At 44.3% G+C, this 22238-nt stretch overlaps 1 protein-coding gene across 4 annotated transcripts in view; it reads left to right on the top strand.

Moving 5' to 3' along the window:
* The window catches only part of RNF212B (ring finger protein 212B), a 471927-nt gene that overhangs the window by 225482 nt on the left and 224207 nt on the right, over positions 1 to 22238 (top strand). For all 4 annotated transcript variants that reach the window (XR_013224222.1, XM_077299403.1, XM_077299400.1 and 1 more), the window contains 2 exons: positions 9361 to 9392; positions 9571 to 9617. Coding sequence is in view for 3 of the 4 variants with exons in the window: in XM_077299403.1 (XP_077155518.1) it covers positions 9361 to 9392; positions 9571 to 9617 (79 nt within the window). In the remaining variant the exon portion in view is untranslated. The remainder of the gene's footprint in view (positions 1 to 9360; positions 9393 to 9570; positions 9618 to 22238) is intronic.

Here is a 22238-nt window from a genome sequence, read left to right as displayed (position 1 = left end):
GCCCGTACAAGATATTGGAGATTCTTAACCCTGTGTCCTTCCGTTTGGACCTCCCTGCATCTTTTTCTATTCATAATGTTTTTCATCGGTCATTATTGCGCAGGTATGAGGTACCGGTTGTGCCTTCCGTTGAGCCTCCTGCTCCGGTGTTGGTTGAGGGCGAGTTGGAGTACGTTGTGGAAAAAATCTTGGACTCCCGTGTTTCCAGACGGAAACTCCAGTATCTGGTCAAATGGAAGGGATACGGTCAGGAGGATAATTCTTGGGTGACTGCCTCTGATGTTCATGCCTCCGATTTGGTCCGTGCCTTTCATAGGGCTCATCCTGATCGCCCTGGTGGTTCTGGTGAGGGTTCGGTGCCCCCTCCTTGAGGGGGGGGTACTGTTGTGAAATTGGATTTTGGGCTCCCCCGGTGGCCACTTGTGGAATTGAACTGGTGTGCATCATCCTCTCTGTTCACCTGTTTCCATCAGGATGTGGGAGTCGCTATTTAGCCTTGCTCCTCTGTCACTTCCATGCCGGTCAACATTGTAATCAGAAGCCTTTCTGTGCATGTTCCTGCTGCTAGACAACTCCCAGCTAAGTTGGACTTTAGTCCTTGTTTGTTTTTGCATTTTGTTCCAGTTCACAGCTGTAGTTTCGTTTCTGTGTCTGGAAAGCTCTTGTGATCTGAAATTGCCACTCTGATGTTATGAGTTAATACTAGAGTCTTAAAGTAATTTCAGGATGGTGTTTTGATAGGGTTTTCAGCTGACCATGAAAGTGCCCTTTCTGTCTTCCTGCTATCTAGTAAGCGGACCTCAATTTTGCTAAACCTATTTTCATACTACGTTTGTTATTTCATCTAAAATCACCGCCAATATTTGTGGGGGCCTCTGTCTGCCTTTCGGGGAAATTTCTCTAGAGGTGAGCCAGGACTATATTTTCCTCTGCCAGGATTAGTTAGTCCTCCGGCCGGCGCTGGGCGTCTAGGGATAAAACGCAGGCTACGCTACCCGGCTACTGTTAGTTGTGCGGCAGGTTTAGTTCATGGTCAGTTTAGTTTCCATCCTTCCAAGAGCTAGTTCTTATGTTTGCTGGGCTATGTTCTCTTGCCATTGAGAACCATAACAGTAAACATCGGGTTACTAAGCGCAGGGCCGCGCTTAGTAACCCGATGTTTACCGTGGTTACCAGCGTAAAAGTTAAAAAAAAAAAAACCGTACATACTCACATTTCGGTGTCCTTCAGGTCCCTTGCCGTCTGCTTCCCGCTCTGAGTGAGTGCCGCCGTACAGTGAGAGCAGAGCGCAGCGGTGACGTCACTGCTGTGCTGTGCTCTCACTGGCCGGCCGGCAGACAGAGCGGGAAGCAGACGGCAAGGGACCTGAAGGACACCGAAATGTGAGTATGTACGTTTTTTTTTTTTTTTTTACTTTTACGCTGGTAACCACGGTAAACATCGGGTTACTAAGCGCGGCCCTGCGCTTAGTAACCCGATGTTTACCCTGGTTACAAGCGAACGCATCGCTGGATCGCTGTCACAACGATCCAGCGATGACAGCGGGAGATCCAGCGACGAAAGAAAGTTCCAAACGATCTGCTATGACGTACGATTCTCAGCAGGGTCCCTGATCGCTGCTGCGTGTCAGACACAGCGATATCGTATGGATATCGCTGGAACGTCACGGATCGTACCGTCGTAGCGATCAAAGTGCCACTGTGAGACGGTACCCTAACTCTAATTCCAACCCTAACCCTAAGGCTATGTGCCCACTTTGCGGATTCGTGTGAGATTTTTCCGCACCATTTTTGAAAAATCCGCAGGTAAAAGGCACTGCTTTTACCTACGGATTTACAGCGGATTTCCAGTGTTTTTTTGTGCGGATTTCACCTGCGGATTCCTATTGAGGAACAGGTGTAAAACGCTGCGGAATCCGCACAAAATTGACATGCTGCGGAAAATACAACACAGCGTTTCCGCACGGTATTTTCCGCACCATGGGCACAGCGGATTTGGTTTTCCATAGGTGTACATGGTACTGTAAACCTGATGGAAAACGATGCAGCAGGACCCAGGCATGGCCTTCCGTACCGCCACCACCACGATGCAGCAGGACCCAGGCATGGCCTTCCGTACCGCCACCACCATGATACAGCAAGACCCTGGCATGGCCTTCCGTACCGCCACCACCACGATGCAGCAGGACCCTGGCATGGCCTTTCGCTCTACAAGCGCTATGGATTCTGGCATGGCTGCACGCTCTACGAGCACTATGGACTCTGGCATGGCTGCAAGCTTTACGAGCACTATGGACTCTGGCATGGCTGCCCGCTCTACGAGCACTATGAACTCTGGCATGGCTGCACCCTCTATGAGCACTATTGACTCTGGCATAGCTGCACGCTCTACGAGCACTATGGACTCTGACACAGTGCAGCCGAACCCTGACAGGTCACCCACCACGACCATGCCACGACATATGAGCCCACTGAGGCTTACCAGAACCCGGCAATCCCAGAAAGGAAAAAAAAAAAAAGCGAACTCTTAGTATTCCTCCCCCTTCACCTCCCAGTGTGTCTGTTATGTCAGGTTTGTCTCACCCTTCCAGTGCGTCTCAAGCCTCTCATGTGTCAAGCCCTATCCCCGAACTACCAGACCCCACAAGTTTCATTGCCCCTTCTTCTGCCACCTCTGCGTCGTCCATGGTTAGCCAGGCCTCACTGCTTCACACCCCCAGTTTACATCACTCTACCCCAATCAGGCGCAGTAAATAAAAATTTTGTCTGTAACAAAATAAATAATATTGTTTTTTGCCCCCAATTATGTGTGGTTTACTTGTGTATTTCGACGCCGTCAACACACACCGTGCGCCGAACACTTAATTTTTTGGCCACATCATAGCTCCAGTAGTTAGCAAATAAAAGACTGCAGCGTTGTGTGTCTTTAGAATAGAGATATGAGGTGGGCCAAAATATTTATACTTGTATTATCTCCATAATCTCTTCCTTCTGCTTAGTCTGTGACTAGTGTTTGCAGAGTGAAGAGAAAATGGCGGAAATAAAATGCAGAACTATACTCAACAGGTCAGGTGTCCACAAACTCATTAGTTTTAGGACACCTGACCTAGTGAGTAGAGAACTGCCTTGTATAACCTCCATTTTCTCTTCTGTGTACGTAATCTATTTCACACAAAGTGAAGGGACGATGGCGGTCATACACGGCATATCTATGCTCACCTGTACAATGACATCAACAACCTTTAAAACCAAATGGCTGTCGTCACATTAACAGTATGTGGTCAGTATTTTATATCAGTAAGTCAAAACAATGGTTGGAACAATTAGAGGAAAATGTTAAGAGGAAAATTATAATAATAACATCTAGCACCTCAGCTATTATCACCCACTCCTGGTTTTAGATTAAAAATACTGATATGAAATACAGACCAAATACAGCTAGTGTGAGGACAGCCTTGGTTTGTAAAGGACATAGGAGACACAGTCAAGACACCAAAAAATAAAGTTTATTAACGAGAAATATTAGTAACATTTTAGAAAATAACTGGTACAGATAAAATCCCAACAGGACATTTACACAACATTGTCCTGCCATGACACACGCCCAATATCCGAATCAAAAAAGGCAGCAAATTGGTCCCGCATGTGGCCAACTTCAGCTGTTGACCGCAGCGGGTGATGTTGGTAATCGGGCAGTGGGTGTGCAACTGGTTCATTCAGTTCAATGTTGGGCCGCTCCTTAGCCATTATGTAATTGTGCAGAACCACACAGGCTTTGACCACCTCGTCGACTGTCTCCATTTTTAGATTAATGGCTGATGCAAGAATGCGCCATTTTGAGACCAGAATCCCAAAGGTACACTCTACTGTTCTTCTTGCCCTGGTCAGTCTGTAGTTAAAAATCCTTCTAGTGTGGTTCAAGTCACGACTGGAATATGGCTTCAGTAGGTTGTCACACATCTGAAAGGCCTCATCACCAACCATAACAAATGGCATTGGTGGACCTTGAGTGTTGGGGAGCAGTCATGGCCGTGGAAAATTAAAATTTTTGCCATACACATGGCGGCCCATATCAGAGTTCTTAAAAGTCTGGGAATCGTTGCCACGGCCAAAAGCTCCAATGTCCACGGCGATGAAGCGACAGTCCGCATCGGCTATTGCCATGAGCTCAACAGAAAAATATTTTTTGTAATTGAAGTACTCCGATCCTGTTCTAGCTGGTTTGATAATGCGGATGTGCTTTCCATCCACCGCTCCCAAACAGTTGGGGAAATCACACACACTCCAGAATTTTTCCGCTATTTCAATCCACATGTCCAAGGTGGGTAGGGTAATAAACTCATCCCGGAGTACATTCCACAAAGCCCGGCAGGTATCCGCAACTATTCCGGACAGGGTGGAAATTCCAAGCCGGTATTGGAAGTGGAGGGATGATAAACTCTCTCCGGTTGCCAGAAATCTGGAAGAAAAAACAAACAAAAACAATTACAATCAATTCTATTTATGGTGTTGTTATGCTAAAGACATAAAGGAAAATACAAAAAAAAAACCGATCAGAACACCAAAAATTAGCACTGCCATTGGTTTAGATTTGTTACGTACCTTAGTGTAACCAGCAGACGTTCCTCTGGTGGAATCGCTCTACGGAGCTGGGTGTCCTGTCTACGTATGGCTCCTTGGACACGAGCCAGCAAATCCCGGAACGAGTCTTGCGACATCCTTGTATATTCCTGGAATTTGTCCGGGTTGTCATTAAGCTCGCCATACAGCGTGTGATAGGCTCCACGGCTCTCACGTAATTCAATAATGGGGTGTCTCCAAAAACACCTACGACGTCTCCTTCTCCATCTTTTGCGATTTCTGTCTTGCTCCCAAGCAAACGCACAGGCAAGAAGCAGCTTGATGCTTAAATCCAGGTTGAAATAAAAGCTCTCCATGCGAAGATCCATCATGACACAGGATACAGTAGCAAAATCTGAAGATTTCAGCTGTTCAAGGGTCTATATAAAGATATCCCATAATACACGCCCTCTGTAGTCCCATTGGCGGTGACTGGTTATCTAGATTTTTCTCCTGTAAAATTTGTCACAATGCGCACCAAAAACACAAACGCAGGAAAAAACGCATTGAGAAGCGTGCAAACGCGGCTTTTTTTAACCGCATGCGTTCCCGCATTCGTCTAAAAAACGCTGCGTTTGGACGTGTTTCTATGCGTTTTTTTCTGCACTTGCGCACTTAAAACGCTGCGGATTCTAACGCAAATGTGAAACTAGCCTAAAAGACCCTTTTTATTGCAAAAAATAGTTTTTGCATCACCACATTTTGAGAGCTATAATTTTTCCAGATTTTGACCCACAGAGTTATGTGAGGTCTTATTTTTTGCGGGACGAATTGACGTTTTTATTGGCACCATTTTCTGGCACATGACATTTTTTGATCGCTTTTTATTCTGATTTTTGGGAGGCAGAATGAACAAAAACCAGCAATTCAGGAATTGCTTCTTTTTTTTTTTTATACCGTTCCGCGTGTGGTAAAATTGATAAAGCAGCTTTATTCTTCAGGTCAGTACGATTACAGCGATACCTCACTTACATCTTTTTTTTTTCATGTTTTGGCACTTCTACACAATAAAAACTATTTTATAGAAAAAATAATTATTTTTGCATCGCTTTATTCTGAGAGCTATAACTTTTTTATTTTTCCGTTGATGACGCTGTATGGTTGATTGATTTTGGGCGGGACACGACGTTTTCAGCGGTACCATTTTTATTTACATCCGTATTTTTGATCGCGTTTTATTGCACTTTTTGTTCGGCGGTATGATGATAAAGCATTGTTTTTTGCCTCTTTTTTTTTACGGTGTTCACTGAAGGGGTTAACTAGTGGGACAGTTTTATAGAGCGAGTTGTTACGGACGCCGCGATACCAAATATGTGTACTTTTATTGTTTTTTTTTATTTACATAAATAAATGGTTTTATTGGAGAAATATATTTACAGTATATTTTTTTTATTTATTATTTGGGGATTTTTAAAAAAAAATATTTTTCCACATTTTATTTTTTTTTACTTTAGAATATTGTCCCAGGGTGGGACATCGCTGTATCATGTCAGATCGTAGATCTGACACTTTGCATAGCACTGTGTCAGATCAGCGATCTGACACAGTGCAGGAAGCTTGCCGACGCTTGCTTTGGATCCGGGTGTCTCCATGGAGACCATGAGAATAACGCGATCGTATCGCGCTATTCTCATGGGAGCACGCAGGGAGCCCCCGTCTCTGCGCGATCCCCCTCCCCCTCTATGCCGCTGTCACTACTGACAGCGGCATCAGAGGGGTTAAATGCCCGCGATCGGTGCTAGCATGCGGCACATACTGCTGACACCTGCACCCGATCACCGCGGTGATCGGTGCGCCGTACTAGTACTGCAGCAGGCACAATTGCAGTTGGCACAAAGGGGTTAAAAACTATTTTATAGAAAAAAATAATTATTTTTGCATCGCTTTATTTTGAGAGTTAAAACTTTCATATTTATCCGCTGATAGAGCCTTATGGGGGGTTTGTTTTTTGCAGTAGAAGATAACCGTTTCAGCTGTATTTTATTTACATTCGTCTTTTTGATCACGTTTTATTGCACCTTTTGTTCGGCAGTATGATGATAAAGCATAGTTTTTTTGGTTTTTTTTCAAGTATATTGAAATTCAGAGTGAATATCATGCCATAGCTTTTGAAATTTAGTACAGCGCCACATATGGTGAAATATGTCTGTATTATGCAGACCACATTTTGCACATTGATATGAATTCATGTGTGACATTTTGAACTGTATGTAAGGGGTAATATAAGCCCTATGCATAAGCAATAAAGCCATATCTGTATAGCTGCTATATGGAATAACTTTTCTTTGTATCATAGTAGTGTCTAAGATGTTCTGCACCTCTAATCCTGCAATGTCTTTTGTCCATCTCATCGGGCCCGTGTCCTTCACATCCAATGACCACTCCCAGCGCAAAACAGAATATGTGCTACTTGTTGATATCAGCCCAATAAGTGACACATTGCTGGAATCAGGGTCTCTGCCTCTACATTTTCCTGGTCTCAGATTAGATCTGTCACCAAAGTTTTTCCATTTAAAGTGGATTTTTTCACAATTTTTTTTATGTTTAACTGGACCCACAATGTAATAATGGCTGCAGAGTATAAAAACACTTTTTTTTACTTCATTTATTTCACATCTCTGTTGCAAAGATATCGGCAATCAAATTGTATGATGCTTACTATTAATAGGCAGACAGCAAAATGTTCCCACCATACTTTAGAGCAGGTTTCTCAGTGTGTAAGATGAAAATGATAATGATACCACTCTGATCTCCTGGTCTAACCTTCTGCATGAGTCAGTGGGAGGGAGGAGCACTACAGCTGAGTTTAAGGGCTGTCCCACACGTCCAGATAATTCCGGTACCGGAATAAATCGGTACCGGAGTTATCCGTGTCCGTGTGCCTGGGAACTCACGGAGGCCATACGTGCGGCACACGTGTGCCGCCCGTATGGCGAGTGGGTACCACACGGAGCGTGTGGTACCCACTCTGCATGGTGCTGAAGCTGCCATTCATATCTTCCCTGCAGCAGCGTTTGCTGCAGAGAAAATATGAAGAATAGTGTTTAAAATAAAGATCCATGTGTCCGCCGCCCCCCCACCCCCTGTGCGCCCCCCCACTCCCTGTGCGCCCCCCCGCTGGTCAGAAAATACCCGCTCCCTCGCTGCTTCCTGGTCTGGCCGCGCCTTCTCCTGCATGCGGTCACGTGGGGCCGATCATTTACAGTCATGAATATGTGGCTCCACCTCCCATAGGGGCGGAGCCGACTATTCATGATTGTAAATGATCGGCCCGACGTGACCGCATACAGTAAGAGGCGCGGCCAGACCAGGAAGGAGCGAGGGAGCGGGTATTTTCTGACCAGCGGGGGGGCACACAGGGGGTGGGGGGGGCGGGTTATATAAAAATACAAATATCACTTACAGTAGACAAACTATCAAAGATAGACTGGTACAGAGGGAAGAGGACCCTGCCCTTGCGAGCTTACATTCTACAGGCCATGTGCTCAGTGTAAACCTGCTCTCATCTGTGAAGAGCACAGGGCGCCAATGTCGAACCTGACAATCTTGATGTTCTCTGGCAAATGTCAGTCACCCTACTTACAGCCCAACACTCACTTGTGGACGTCGGACCCTCATGGAGTCTGTTTCTGACAGTTTGAGCAGACACATGGATGTTAGTGGCCTACTGGAGTTTTTCAGGGCTCTGGCACTGCACCCCCTGTTCCTCCTTGCACAAGGAGGAGGTAGCGGTCTTGCTGCTGGATTGTTGCCTTTCTATGGCCCAGCTACCCTTCTTGCCACAGCTTGCATGGATATGCCATCCTGGATGAGCTGCACTACCTGAGCAACTTATGTAGGTTGTAAACAACTGTACAGTACCTCTATTGGTGAGAGCAATGACAAAATGCAAAAGTAACCAAAAGAGCCAAAAAGGATGAAAACAGATAAATGGTCTGTGGTCACCCCCTGCAGAACCACTCTTTATAGGGGTTGTCTTGCTAATTGCCTGTCACTCCTACCTTTTTGTTCCATTTGTGCAACAGCAGGATAAATTGATTCACAATCTGTGTTACTTCATAACTGGACAGGTTGATTTCACAGAAGTGTGATTGAGTTGAGTGTTCCCTTTATTTTTTGAGCGGTCTATATATTGTGGTAGATCGACTCACTCGGTTGTACATGGAGGTAGACACAGGAACACTGCAGCTTTAAGAATTTCCTTTGGTTTATTATGGACAGCACAATCCAAGATGTAATAAAGCAAATACAGCCCCCTGGGCAAAACAGGGAAGCAAAACAAAATTATAGCAGAATTCACAGTCCTTCTGAGAGTGGGGTTTATCCCCCTCACCGCTAGCAGAACACACACATGGTTCAGATTGGTTCCACCACAACTGAACACTGCTGCCTTTGGAGGCCAGCAACTTATACCCCAGACCACACCCTGGGGTGGAGATATAGTGGACATCGTCCAACTCGCTCTGTGGATGTCCACATAAAAGCCAGCCCATTATGCAAATTAGCTTAACCCCTCACACCACTTAGTGTGCTGGAGGAAAAAGTCTGAAACATATCTCCCCTCCAGCACTTTATCATTACTTTGTCACAATATATGTGTGTGTGTGTGTGTGTGTGTGTGTGTGTGTGTGTGTGTGTGTGTGTGTGTGTTTCTCGTCCACTTCGTTTTTTTATACGTGATGCTTTTTTCCTATATATCGAGTTTCATGTTTTTATTAAAGCTGTTTGTTTTACTTTTCAGAGTTCCATAAGTAGGTCACAAAGTAGCAGCAGGTGAGATCCTTATTCACATATATTTCCTACATCCTGAGGAAGTATCTAATAATAGTGACAGTAGAGAACTAAAGTTAAAGCTTAGAGACCTATTGAATAGTTTGTATCCACAAGAACTTGCTGAACTCGATGAACTTTGTCGAGCTTTTCTGATTTAATGATGTTTGTTTTCTGTTAGGTCTACTACACCTCGACCAATTGCCATTACTCCTCCATCCCAGACAGGTATAGAGCTTGCCAAATGTGTGTACTTAAAAATTCTTCCACTTTGACCTGTTTTCTTATATTTTTGCACTGTGTAATGAGAAAAAAAATATTTCACCTTTATAAGGCATTTTATTGACATGTATGTTTGGCCATAAAGAACAATGCAAATTTTAAGTATAAAAAAATAATTTAATTAAAAAGTTGATTTTCTGTTTTAAATAAATTGTATTACAGATTTTACATTGTTCCTGAGTTTTAGATACATTTTTGTCACAGGGATGCTGAGACAGAGTGGGGCCAGAAGATTGCAGTGTTTGGTTACATGTGTATCTGGGTTGGTTAGAACTGCTTCACCTTCCTATTTAGAATTGAGAGTCCTCAGTGGTTGATACCTTTTAATGGATAACTGAAAAGATGGTAACAAATCGCAAGCTTTTCAGTTAGCCATTTAAAGGTATCAACCACTGAGGACTCTCAATTAGTGGTGAGCGAGTGTACTCGTTGCTCAGGTTTTCCCAAGCACGCTCGGGTGACCTCTGAGTATTTGTGACTGCTCGGAGATTTAGTTTTCATCCCAGCAGCTGAATGATTTACAGCTAGGAGCCTGCTTGATTACATGTGGGGATTCCCTAGCAACCAGGCAACCCCCACATGTACACAGCCTGGCTAGTAGCTGTAAGTCATTCATCTGCCGCAATGAAATCTAAATCTCTGAGCAGTCATAAATACTTGGAGGTCACCCGAGTGTGCTCGGAAAAACCCGAGCAACGAGTACACTCTGTTATGGTTCTCAATGGCAAGAGAACATAGCCCAGCAAACATACGAACTAGCTCTTGGAAGGATGGAAACTAAACTGACCATGAACTAAACCTGCCGCACAACTAACAGTAGCCGGGTAGCGTAGCCTGCGTTTTATCCCTAGACGCCCAGCGCCGGCCGGAGGACTAACTAATCCTGGCAGAGGAAAATATAGTCCTGGCTCACCTCTAGAGAAATTTCCCCGAAAGGCAGACAGAGGCCCCCACAAATATTGGCGGTGATTTTAGATGAAATGACAAACGTAGTATGAAAATAGGTTTAGCAAAATCGAGGTCCGCTTACTAGATAGCAGGAAGACAGAAAGGGCACTTTCATGGTCAGCTGAAAACCCTATCAAAATACCATCCTGAAATTACTTTAAGACTCTAGTATTAACTCATAACATCAGAGTGGCAATTTCAGATCACAAGAGCTTTCCAGACACAGAAACGAAACTACAGCTGTGAACTGGAACAAAATGCAAAAACAAACAAGGACTAAGTCCAACTTAGCTGGGAGTTGTCTAGCAGCAGGAACATGCACAGAAAGGCTTCTGATTACAATGTTGACCGGCATGGAAGTGACAGAGGAGCAAGGCTAAATAGCGACTCCCACATCCTGATGGAAACAGGTGAACAGAGAGGATGATGCACACCAGTTCAATTCCACCAGTGGCCACCGGGGGAGCCCAAAATCCAATTTCACAACAGTACCCCCCCCTCAAGGAGGGGGCACCGAACCCTCACCAGAACCACCAGGGCGATCAGGATGAGCCCTATGAAAGGCACGGACCAAATCGGAGGCATGAACATCAGAGGCAGTCACCCAAGAATTATCCTCCTGACCGTATCCCTTCCATTTGACCAGATACTGGAGTCTCCGTCTGGAAACACGGGAGTCCAAGATTTTTTCCACAACGTACTCCAACTCGCCCTCAACCAACACCGGAGCAGGAGGCTCAACGGAAGGCACAACCGGTACCTCATACCTGCGCAATAATGACCGATGAAAAACATTATGAATAGAAAAAGATGCAGGGAGGTCCAAACGGAAGGACACAGGGTTAAGAATCTCCAATATCTTGTACGGGCCGATGAACCGAGGCTTAAACTTGGGAGAAGAAACCCTCATAGGGACAAAACGAGAAGACAACCACACCAAGTCCCCAACACAAAGCCGAGGACCAACCCGACGCCGGCGGTTGGCAAAAAGCTGAGTCTTCTCCTGGGACAACTTCAAACTGTCCACTACCTGCCCCCAAATCTGATGCAACCTCTCCACCACAGCATCCACTCCAGGACAATCCGAAGATTCCACCTGACCAGAAGAAAATCGAGGATGAAACCCCGAATTACAGAAAAAGGGAGACACCAAGGTGGCAGAACTGGCCCGATTATTGAGGGCAAACTCCGCTAAAGGCAAAAAAGCAACCCAATCATCCTGATCTGCAGACACAAAACACCTCAAATATGTCTCCAAGGTCTGATTCGTCCGCTCGGTCTGGCCATTAGTCTGAGGATGGAAAGCAGACGAGAAAGACAAATCTATGCCCATCCTAGCACAGAATGCTCGCCAAAATCTAGACACGAATTGGGTACCTCTGTCAGAAACGATATTCTCTGGAATACCATGCAAACGGACCACATTTTGAAAAAACAGAGGAACCAACTCGGAAGAAGAAGGCAACTTAGGCAGGGGAACCAAATGGACCATCTTAGAGAAACGATCACACACCACCCAGATGACAGACATCTTCTGAGAAACAGGAAGATCCGAAATAAAATCCATCGAGATGTGCGTCCAGGGCCTCTTCGGGATAGGCAAGGGCAACAACAATCCACTAGCCCGAGAACAACAAGGCTTGGCCCGAGCACAAACGTCACAAGACTGCACGAAGCCTCGCACATCTCGAGACAGGGAAGGCCACCAGAAGGACCTTGCCACCAAATCCCTGGTACCAAAGATTCCAGGATGACCTGCCAACGCAGAAGAATGAACCTCAGAAATGACTTTACTGGTCCAATCATCAGGAACAAACAGTCTACCAGGTGGGCAACGATCAGGTCTATCCGCCTGAAACTCCTGCAAATCCAGGAAAAAGATGTGCACACTGTCACTGGGTTGGTGCAGGCATGAACAAAAATAGTCCAAGTATAGGAAAAATCAGCCGCACTCAATTGGTTGAAAGTTCAGCAAACTGTGTAGTTTCTTTATTAACATATACAATAAACATCACCAGGTGCTTTTTTAGGAGGTAAATGGGTGGCGGACTATTCAATTCGGGTAACGTTTCGACCCCAGCGGGTCTTTATCAAAACCTCACTTGTGCCAAAGAGGTAGAGGAGAGGAGAAAGAGCCGAGTTCCCATAGGGCAGCTCTGGTGCAGTTGTGTGGAAGCGTGTCCGCCTGGTGGGTGATGTACATCACCCACCAGGCGGACACGCTTCCACACAACTGCACCAGAGCTGCCCTATGGGAACTCGGCTCTTTCTCCTCTCCTCTACCTCTTTGGCACAAGTGAGGTTTTGATAAAGACCCGCTGGGGTCGAAACGTTACCCGAATTGAATAGTCCGCCACCCATTTACCTCCTAAAAAAGCACCTGGTGATGTTTATTGTATATGTTAATAAAGAAACTACACAGTTTGCTGAACTTTCAACCAATTGAGTGCGGCTGATTTTTCCTATACTTGAAACTCCTGCAAGGCCCGCCGCAGGTCTGGAGAAACGGCAGACAATATCACTCCATCCTTAAGGATACCTGTAGGTTCAGAATTACCAGGGGAGTCAGGCTCAAAACTCCTAGAAAGGGCATCCGCCTTAACATTCTTAGAACCCGGCAGGTAGGACACCACAAAATTAAACCGAGAGAAAAACAACGACCAGCGCGCCTGTCTAGGATTCAGGCGTCTGGCGGACTCAAGATAAATTAGATTTTTGTGGTCGGTCAATACCACCACCTGATGTCTAGCCCCCTCAAGCCAATGACGCCACTCCTCAAAAGCCCACTTCATGGCCAAAAGCTCCCGATTCCCAACATCATAATTCCGCTCGGCGGGCGAAAATTTACGCGAGAAAAAAGCACAAGGTCTCATCACGGAGCAATCGGAACTTCTCTGCGACAAAACCGCCCCAGCTCCGATTTCAGAAGCGTCGACCTCAACCTGAAAAGGAAGAGCAACATCAGGCTGACGCAACACAGGGGCGGAAGAAAAGCGGCGCTTAAGCTCCCGAAAGGCCTCCACAGCAGCAGGGGACCAATCAGCAACATCAGCACCCTTCTTAGTCAAATCAGTCAATGGTTTAACAACATCAGAAAAACCAGCAATAAATCGACGATAAAAGTTAGCAAAGCCCAAAAATTTCTGAAGACTCTTAAGAGAAGAGGGTTGCGTCCAATCACAAATAGCCTGAACCTTGACAGGATCCATCTCGATGGAAGAGGGGGAAAAAATATATCCCAAAAAGGAAATCTTTTGAACCCCAAAAACGCACTTAGAACCCTTCACACACAAGGAATTAGACCGCAAAACCTGAAAAACCCTCCTGACCTGCTGGACATGAGAGTCCCAGTCATCCGAAAAAATCAAAATATCATCCAGATACACAATCATAAATTTATCCAAATAATCACGGAAAATGTCATGCATAAAGGACTGAAAGACTGAAGGGGCATTTGAAAGACCAAAAGGCATCACCAAATACTCAAAGTGGCCCTCGGGCGTATTAAATGCAGTTTTCCACTCATCCCCCTGCTTAATTCGCACCAAATTATACGCCCCACGAAGATCTATCTTAGAGAACCACTTGGCCCCCTTTATGCGAGCAAACAAATCAGTCAGCAGTGGCAACGGATATTGATATTTAACCGTGATTTTATTCAAAAGCCGATAATCAATGCACGGCCTCAAAGAGCCATCTTTCTTAGCCACAAAGAAAAAACCGGCTCCTAAGGGAGATGACGAAGGACGAATATGTCCCTTTTCCAAGGACTCCTTTATATATTCTCGCATAGCAGCATGTTCAGGCACAGACAGATTAAATAAACGACCCTTAGGGTATTTACTACCCGGAATCAAATCTATGGCACAATCGCACTCCCGGTGCGGAGGTAATGAACCAAGCTTAGGTTCTTCAAAAACGTCACGATATTCAGTCAAGAATTCAGGAATCTCAGAGGGAATAGATGATGAAATGGAAACCACAGGTACGTCCCCATGCGTCCCCTTACATCCCCAGCTTAACACAGACATAGCTTTCCAGTCAAGGACTGGGTTATGAGATTGCAGCCATGGCAATCCAAGCACCAACACATCATGTAGGTTATACAGCACAAGAAAGCGAATAATCTCCTGGTGATCCGGATTAATCCGCATAGTTACTTGTGTCCAGTATTGTGGTTTATTGCTAGCCAATGGGGTGGAGTCAATCCCCTTCAGGGGTATAGGAGTTTCAAGAGGCTCCAAATCATACCCACAGCGTTTGGCAAAGGACCAATCCATAAGACTCAAAGCGGCGCCAGAGTCGACATAGGCATCCGCGGTAATAGATGATAAAGAACAAATCAGGGTCACAGATAGAATAAACTTAGACTGTAAAGTGCCAATTGAAACAGACTTATCAAGCTTCTTAGTACGCTTAGAGCATGCTGATATAACATGAGTTGAATCACCGCAATAGAAGCACAACCCATTTTTTCGTCTAAAATTCTGCCGTTCACTTCTGGACAGAATTCTATCACATTGCATATTCTCTGGCGTCTTCTCAGTAGACACCGCCAAATGGTGCACAGGTTTGCGCTCCCGCAGACGCCTATCGATCTGGATAGCCATTGTCATGGACTCATTCAGACCCGCAGGCACAGGGAACCCCACCATAACATCCTTAATGGCATCAGAGAGACCCTCTCTGAAATTCGCCGCCAGTGCGCACTCATTCCACTGAGTAAGCACAGCCCATTTACGGAATTTCTGGCAGTATATTTCAGCTTCGTCTTGCCCCTGAGATAGGGACATCAAGGCCTTTTCCGCCTGAAGTTCTAACTGAGGTTCCTCATAAAGCAACCCCAAGGCCAGAAAAAACGCATCCACATTGAGCAACGCAGGATCCCCTGGAGCCAATGCAAAAGCCCAATCCTGAGGGTCGCCCCGGAGCAAAGAAATCACAATCCTGACCTGCTGAGCAGGATCTCCAGCAGAGCGAGATTTCAGGGACAAAAACAACTTGCAATTATTTTTGAAATTTTGAAAGCAAGATCTATTCCCCGAGAAAAATTCAGGCAAAGGAATTCTAGGTTCAGATATAGGAACATGAACAACAAAATCTTGTAAGTTTTGAACTTTCGTGGTGAGATTATTCAAACCTGCAGCTAAACTCTGAATATCCATTTTAAACAGGTGATCACAGAGCCATTCCAGGATTAGAAGGAGAGAGAGAGAGAAAGGCTGCAATATAGGCAGACTTGCAAGAGATTCAATTACAAGCACACTCAGAACTGAGAAAAAAAAAAAAAAAAAAATCTTCAGCAGACTTCTCTTTTCTCTCCTTTCTCTGTCAATTAATTTAACCCTTTAGGCCGGTCAAACTGTTATGGTTCTCAATGGCAAGAGAACATAGCCCAGCAAACATACGAACTAGCTCTTGGAAGGATGGAAACAAAACTGACCATGAACTAAACCTGCCGCACAACTAACAGTAGCCGGGTAGCGTAGCCTGCGTTTTATCCCTAGACGCCCAGCGCCGGCCGGAGGACTAACTAATCCTGGCAGAGGAAAATATAGTCCTGGCTCACCTCTAGAGAAATTTCCCCGAAAGGCAGACAGAGGCCCCCACAAATATTGGCGGTGATTTTAGATGAAATGACAAACGTAGTATGAAAATAGGTTTAGCAAAATTGAGGTCCGCTTACTAGATAGCAGGAAGACAGAAAGGGCACTTTCATGGTCAGCTGAAAACCCTATCAAAATACCATCCTGAAATTACTTTAAGACTCTAGTATTAACTCATAACATCAGAGTGGCAATTTCAGATCACAAGAGCTTTCCAGACACAGAAACGAAACTACAGCTGTGAACTGGAACAAAATGCAAAAACAAACAAGGACTAAGTCCAACTTAGCTGGGAGTTGTCTAGCAGCAGGAACATGCACAGAAAGGCTTCTGATTACAATGTTGACCGGCATGGAAGTGACAGAGGAGCAAGGCTAAATAGCGACTCCCACATCCTGATGGAAACAGGTGAACAGAGAGGATGATGCACACCAGTTCAATTCCACCAGTGGCCACCGGGGGAGCCCAAAATCCAATTTCACAACAACACTCGCTCATCACTACTCATAATTCTAAATATTTTTCTATCTACTGGCTAAGATATATATCTTTCCGGTATCATCTTCCTATTTGAAGTTCACGTTTTCCTTGTTTTGTTCTTGCAATGGTTGAACAGTTTTGTTTGTCTCCTGGAGCCCTCATTCCTGAGTTATTCCTCAATCATTTTTTATTGCAAAAAGAATATGGTGAATTTCCAAAAAAATAAGAAAATTAGTTCATCTTAAACACAGCAAAAGGGATCTCCCAAAATTGTTATTTTCACAATCCATATGAAGTAATAAATGCTTAACGTCTCATTGTCCTTGTGTCTCAACGTTTCGGCTACAAAGCCTTTTTCAAGAGAACTAAGGTCCCTCTGCAACACATGTAAAACATATATGTCAAAACAATAATAAAAGTGAACATAACATAAGACATATAAAGTAATAGAACATGCTCTCCTTTTTTTGTTAGTTTCACAGGTTTCACCTTCCAAATGTCATAAGACAATGATTTCATACTGTATATAAATTTGGGAGTAGCATCGCACAATAAGTGTTTATTCAAAGTCAATATATCTGTGAACTAGTTTGACTAGTCATCTTTGGAGAAAAAACTAGGTAGAAGACGCTATCCATGTGACTATATATCAAAGTGTGACTGTATCAAATACCATCGTAACATCAATTAGTATCCAATCCCATGGCCTACAGACCAATAGAGTACCCTTCTATGTGGAGACATGAAGTGAAATGCTGATGAGAAGTACTGCACAATAATAAAAAATAAATAATAAGTAAGTAATAAAGAGGACAGAGTCCGCATACTTGCAATCTATGGGTAGCTGGATAGGGAAACCCACTGTGGGAACAGAGTACACATTAAGTCTGAATACGGCAAATGCAAAAAATGCAAAAAATGTAAAAAATGCAAAGAAATGCAACATAATGCGCCGCGCTTGCAAAGATCAGGTCCATCGATTACCTTAATCTTGTGGAGACGCCGTGTACATGCTAAAGCCCGTGAAGGGGGAACCGCTGAACTGCAGGCATTGCGTGTCCGATGTGCGGCCGGCATTTTATCCTGTGCTTAAGCGCGTGCTCATAAAAGTACTTCCGGGTGAGAGTGCAAGTGACGGCCGTGCGACGGAAAAAGCCGAACAGCCGATGGGAGCCGGAGGAGTGCGTCTGCGTAGGAGAGACCGTGTCCGGACTCTAATTTCCACCCGAAGGCTGTAACAAAACAGAAAAGGGGAAAAGGATAGTCATAAAGTCAATGCAATAATAATAATACCCTACAGGTCTACCAGCCAACACTTACATATGATGTATTGTAATTGTGTCATGGAAAGTTCTTAACTAATTAAGAAAACCGCAGTGGACTATAATAAATGGACTATATACAACATGATGGAGGCCAGTTGTCCCTAGAGAGAGGTAAAATACAGAGAGAGAGAGGTAGACTGTATATCATGACAGAAATGTACACAAATGGTTAATCATATATGCCTATGGACATTTCACATATCAAAGAGAAAGAATACCCTGTAAGACACTTGCTAATAAGAGACCTCGTATTCTCTGTTCAGACCATACGGGGATAAAGTCTGCAACGTATGAATCCAATAGGATTCCCGTTCCTTCAATTTCTTTATCCTATCACCACCTCTCCTAGAAACAGGTACATGGTCAATGACCTGAAACCTGAGTTGGGCCACACTATGTTTATTTTGTATAAAGTGGGCAGGAACAGGCAAAAGGGTCCTACCACACCTAATAGTGGATTTATGCTTAGAGATTCGGTCTCGGATATGCTGGGTAGTTTCCCCAACATATCCGAGACCGCATGGACATTTTATCAAATACACCACGTAAGATGAATTACAGGTGAACTGACCCCTGATGGGAAATCTCTTCCCCGAACGTGGATGTGTAAAAGACTCGCCCTTCAACACATTGGAGCACTGATTGCAACTTAAACAAGGGAACGTGCCATTGCGGGGTACAGACATAACCGTTTGTACTGGACCCTTGTGACTAGGTCCAACATCTGCTCGAACCAAATGGTCTTTAATATTGGAGCAGCGTTTGCTGCACATTATTGGTTGGGATTCGAATTCCTTTACCTGTGGGTACGCTTTTTTCAAAATATCCGAATGTTGGAGGACACATTTGTTAAAAAGGTGGTTTAAGGGATGAAAGGTACTGACAAAAGCCATCCTAGGGGTTTGAGAAAGTCTGTTAGATGTAGTAGCATCTCTACTACGTGTGAGAACATGATCTGGATACCCCCTCATGAGAAATTTCGCATTCATTTCCCGATGTCTGATGTGTCCTACCTCAGGGTTAGAAACGATCCTGTCTACCCTATCGTGCTGTGATTTAGGGAGAGCTCTTTTTATGTGATGAGGATGGCAACTGTCATATTTCAGGAGACTGTTCCTGTCTGTAGACTTTACAAAAAGGTCCGTCTCAATTTCTCTAAGTTCATTAATGGTCACCCTAGTGTCCAAAAAGTTCATGGAGACAGGATCATGAGATAATGAAAAAGTAAGACCGGGTAAACATGAATTGAGGTCTCTGTGAAAGTTAAGAAGTGTCTCTAAGTCACCAGTCCATATTATAAAAACATCATCTATATACCGTCTCCAATAAATGGCGTGTGTGATGAAGGCAGAATGTGTATAGACATAGGATGACTCAAAATTGTCCATAAAAATGTTGGCATAAGGGGGTGCCATGTTGGACCCCATGGCAGTCCCCCTCATTTGTATGAAAAACTGGTCCTCAAAAATGAAGAAATTGCGGGTCAATACCAATGTGAGTAAATCTTCACAGAATTTTAGTTGTTGAATGGAGAAGTCTGTATGAAGGGATAAAAAGGACATAACCGACTCAATTCCATCCTTGTGTCCTATACTGGTGTATAGACTATTGACATCCATGGACACCAACAGACAATTAGTGGGTAAGTTCTGTATGTCTCTAAGTGATGTCAAGAAAGCAGTCGTGTCTTTGAGATAGGATCTGATTAGTGGTACCAGGGGGGATAGAATCTTCTCAAGTGTAATGGCTAAAGGAGATAACAAGGATTCCGTGGAGGCAACTATCGGGCGACCTGGAGGCCTCACCGGATGTTTATGAATCTTGGGGAGTGTATAAAATACTGGTAAAACCGGATGTTGTTTTATTAAGAATTCCCCTAACTTGGTATCAATAATGCCAGTTGTGACATAGTGGGCCACTAAATCTTTGATTTCTCTACTTATATCAAAAGACGGATTATTCGCAATAGGTTGATACGTATCCAGATCCCTAAGTTGTGTCCTAATCTCCTGCATATAATAGTCCCGGTCTAGGACTACTATTGAACCCCCCTTGTCCGCTGGTTTTATTATAATCTGTCTATTATCCTTCAGTGTCAGTAAAGCCCTCTTCTCCTCAACGGTAAGATTATGTCTCACATGATGATTACCCCTCTCCATGGATTCTAGAACCCGCCGAACGTCATTTCTTACCAACTCAATGTAGGTTTCCACTGGATGGTAAGAATGTGGGGGCTGAAAGGAGCTGTGGGTTCGTAGATTTAAAGAAGTCAAAGTAAATTTACAACGTGAAGACTCTAGTACAACTGGAACATCAGTCCTATTATTAGAAAAATGTGCTTTCAGTCTAATATTCCTAAAAAAACGATTAAGGTCTTGGTCCAATTGAAAAGAATTAAACCTGGGGACCGGACAGAAACTTAGTCCTTTCTGCAATACCGATAATTCGGAGGGGGAGAGGCACTGTGACGAAATGTTGTAGACAATGTTATTGGTGAGGTCAGTACCTGTGACCTGGTTGCCATTCTGCGTTGCTCTGATCCGTATCCGCTGACTCCTCCTCGTTTTCCTCTGTGGCCCCGGCCTGTACGTTGTTCTAAAAAAGATGGGCGTGTGGAGCCAAAATCGCTCTCGGAACTGGTGGAAAATGGACTGTAGTCCCGTCTTACAGGTCTCCGATTTCTGGAATAGGTGGAAAATTGCCATTTATATACTTGGTTATTTTTATAGTCTTCCGTATCACGCAAAAACTTGTTACGCTTCCTGATTTGTAGATTATCTCGCAAGTCCGAAATGGTTTTATCCACTTTGTCTTTCAGCCCTTTGAAGTCCTCCGGTGAAGCTGTGCTCCTAAGTTGTTGCTCCGTAGATGAAATTCTGTTTTTCAATTCAACAATCTCTTTCTGTAAAAAGTCAATGGTTAATATCATTAAGTCCATAGAACATTTGTTGAGAATTGACTCAAAATTACCACAGTATTCACTATTGTCTTGGAACAGTGTGGGTCGTAGGGGAACCCTCAGGCCCCTAGGTATACGTTGGACCCGATGATACTCTGCCAAGGTTATACTATGAAGATCCAAAGCCGTAAGGCGTTTTAAATCTTTTTCAAAGTCTCTGGTCCTTAGCTCCTCAGTGGGAGTGTGCAGGAAAGTCCCAGGTGTGGTAATCTGAGCAATGATCGACGATGCTTCCTCCTGATTATACGACAATGTTGAAAAAGACATTTAAGAAAAGGTAGGAGCCACCTTCAAAAATTCAACTGATTATAGTGGTAGGGAAATAAATAAATGATTGAGGAATGAGAAGTTTCTCTAGTATCTAGTAGTGTGCCGGAGTTTTTGTATAGTATCAGTATTTTTTCCTGAGCACCTATATGAAATAAGTATCTATATTCAGTGAGCACCTTCCCTACCACTATACTCATTCCTGAGTTGTCTCAGCTGTTCTGAGTTCATCACTTCCCTATGGTTTAACCCGTTAATGACTGCCGATACGCCTTTTAACAGCGGTCATTAAGGGTACTTATTCCTCAGTGCCGCTTTTTAACGGCACTGATAATAAGAGAATAGTGGTATCAGACCCGACCGATCGGGGCCGATTAACCCCTTAAATACCGCAGCATTTAAGTTGTTATAAGGGGGTCACCCCCGCGATGAGATTCGTGGGTCCCGATGGTTAACATGGTACCCAAGGTATAGTGGCTTGTGAGATCCAGCAATAAGCTGGCTCTAACAGGCTGAGTCAGTGAGTGCTAGTGAGACACTGACTGCTCTCATGCACTGCTGTACATGAGTACAGCAGTGTATGATATCAGTGATCAAAGTGATCAGTGATCAAAGTAAAAATTATACATGTCCCACAGTGAAAATGTGTAAAAAAGTAAAATGCAATATGTTAAAGAACACAAATAATATATGTGAAAAAAAAATTCACTCCACGCCTATGGGAGTGGAGAGAGGTGTATATTCATTACCTTAATGAGCAGGGATCACTCGGCCAGAAGAGCTGCTGGCACTGGAAGGAGATGCAGCGAGGGCGCGCAGGGAAGGTAAGTAGGATGGGTGCTGAAAGCCAGCTGCTGCGGCTGTAACGGTGTGCACTATAATAGAAATGAATATTCATTGCCAGCGCAATGAATATTCAATTCTCTTTAGCAGCGGAACTAAAGAAAGAAGGGGTGCACCAATGTCATATGTGAATTGTCAT

The sequence above is a fragment of the Ranitomeya variabilis genome, chromosome 1 (genome assembly GCF_051348905.1).
Source record: "Ranitomeya variabilis isolate aRanVar5 chromosome 1, aRanVar5.hap1, whole genome shotgun sequence".
Lineage (NCBI taxonomy): Eukaryota > Metazoa > Chordata > Amphibia > Anura > Dendrobatidae > Ranitomeya > Ranitomeya variabilis.
Note: the sequence above shows the minus strand (reverse complement) of the source record. Positions and strands in the feature narration are given on the sequence as shown.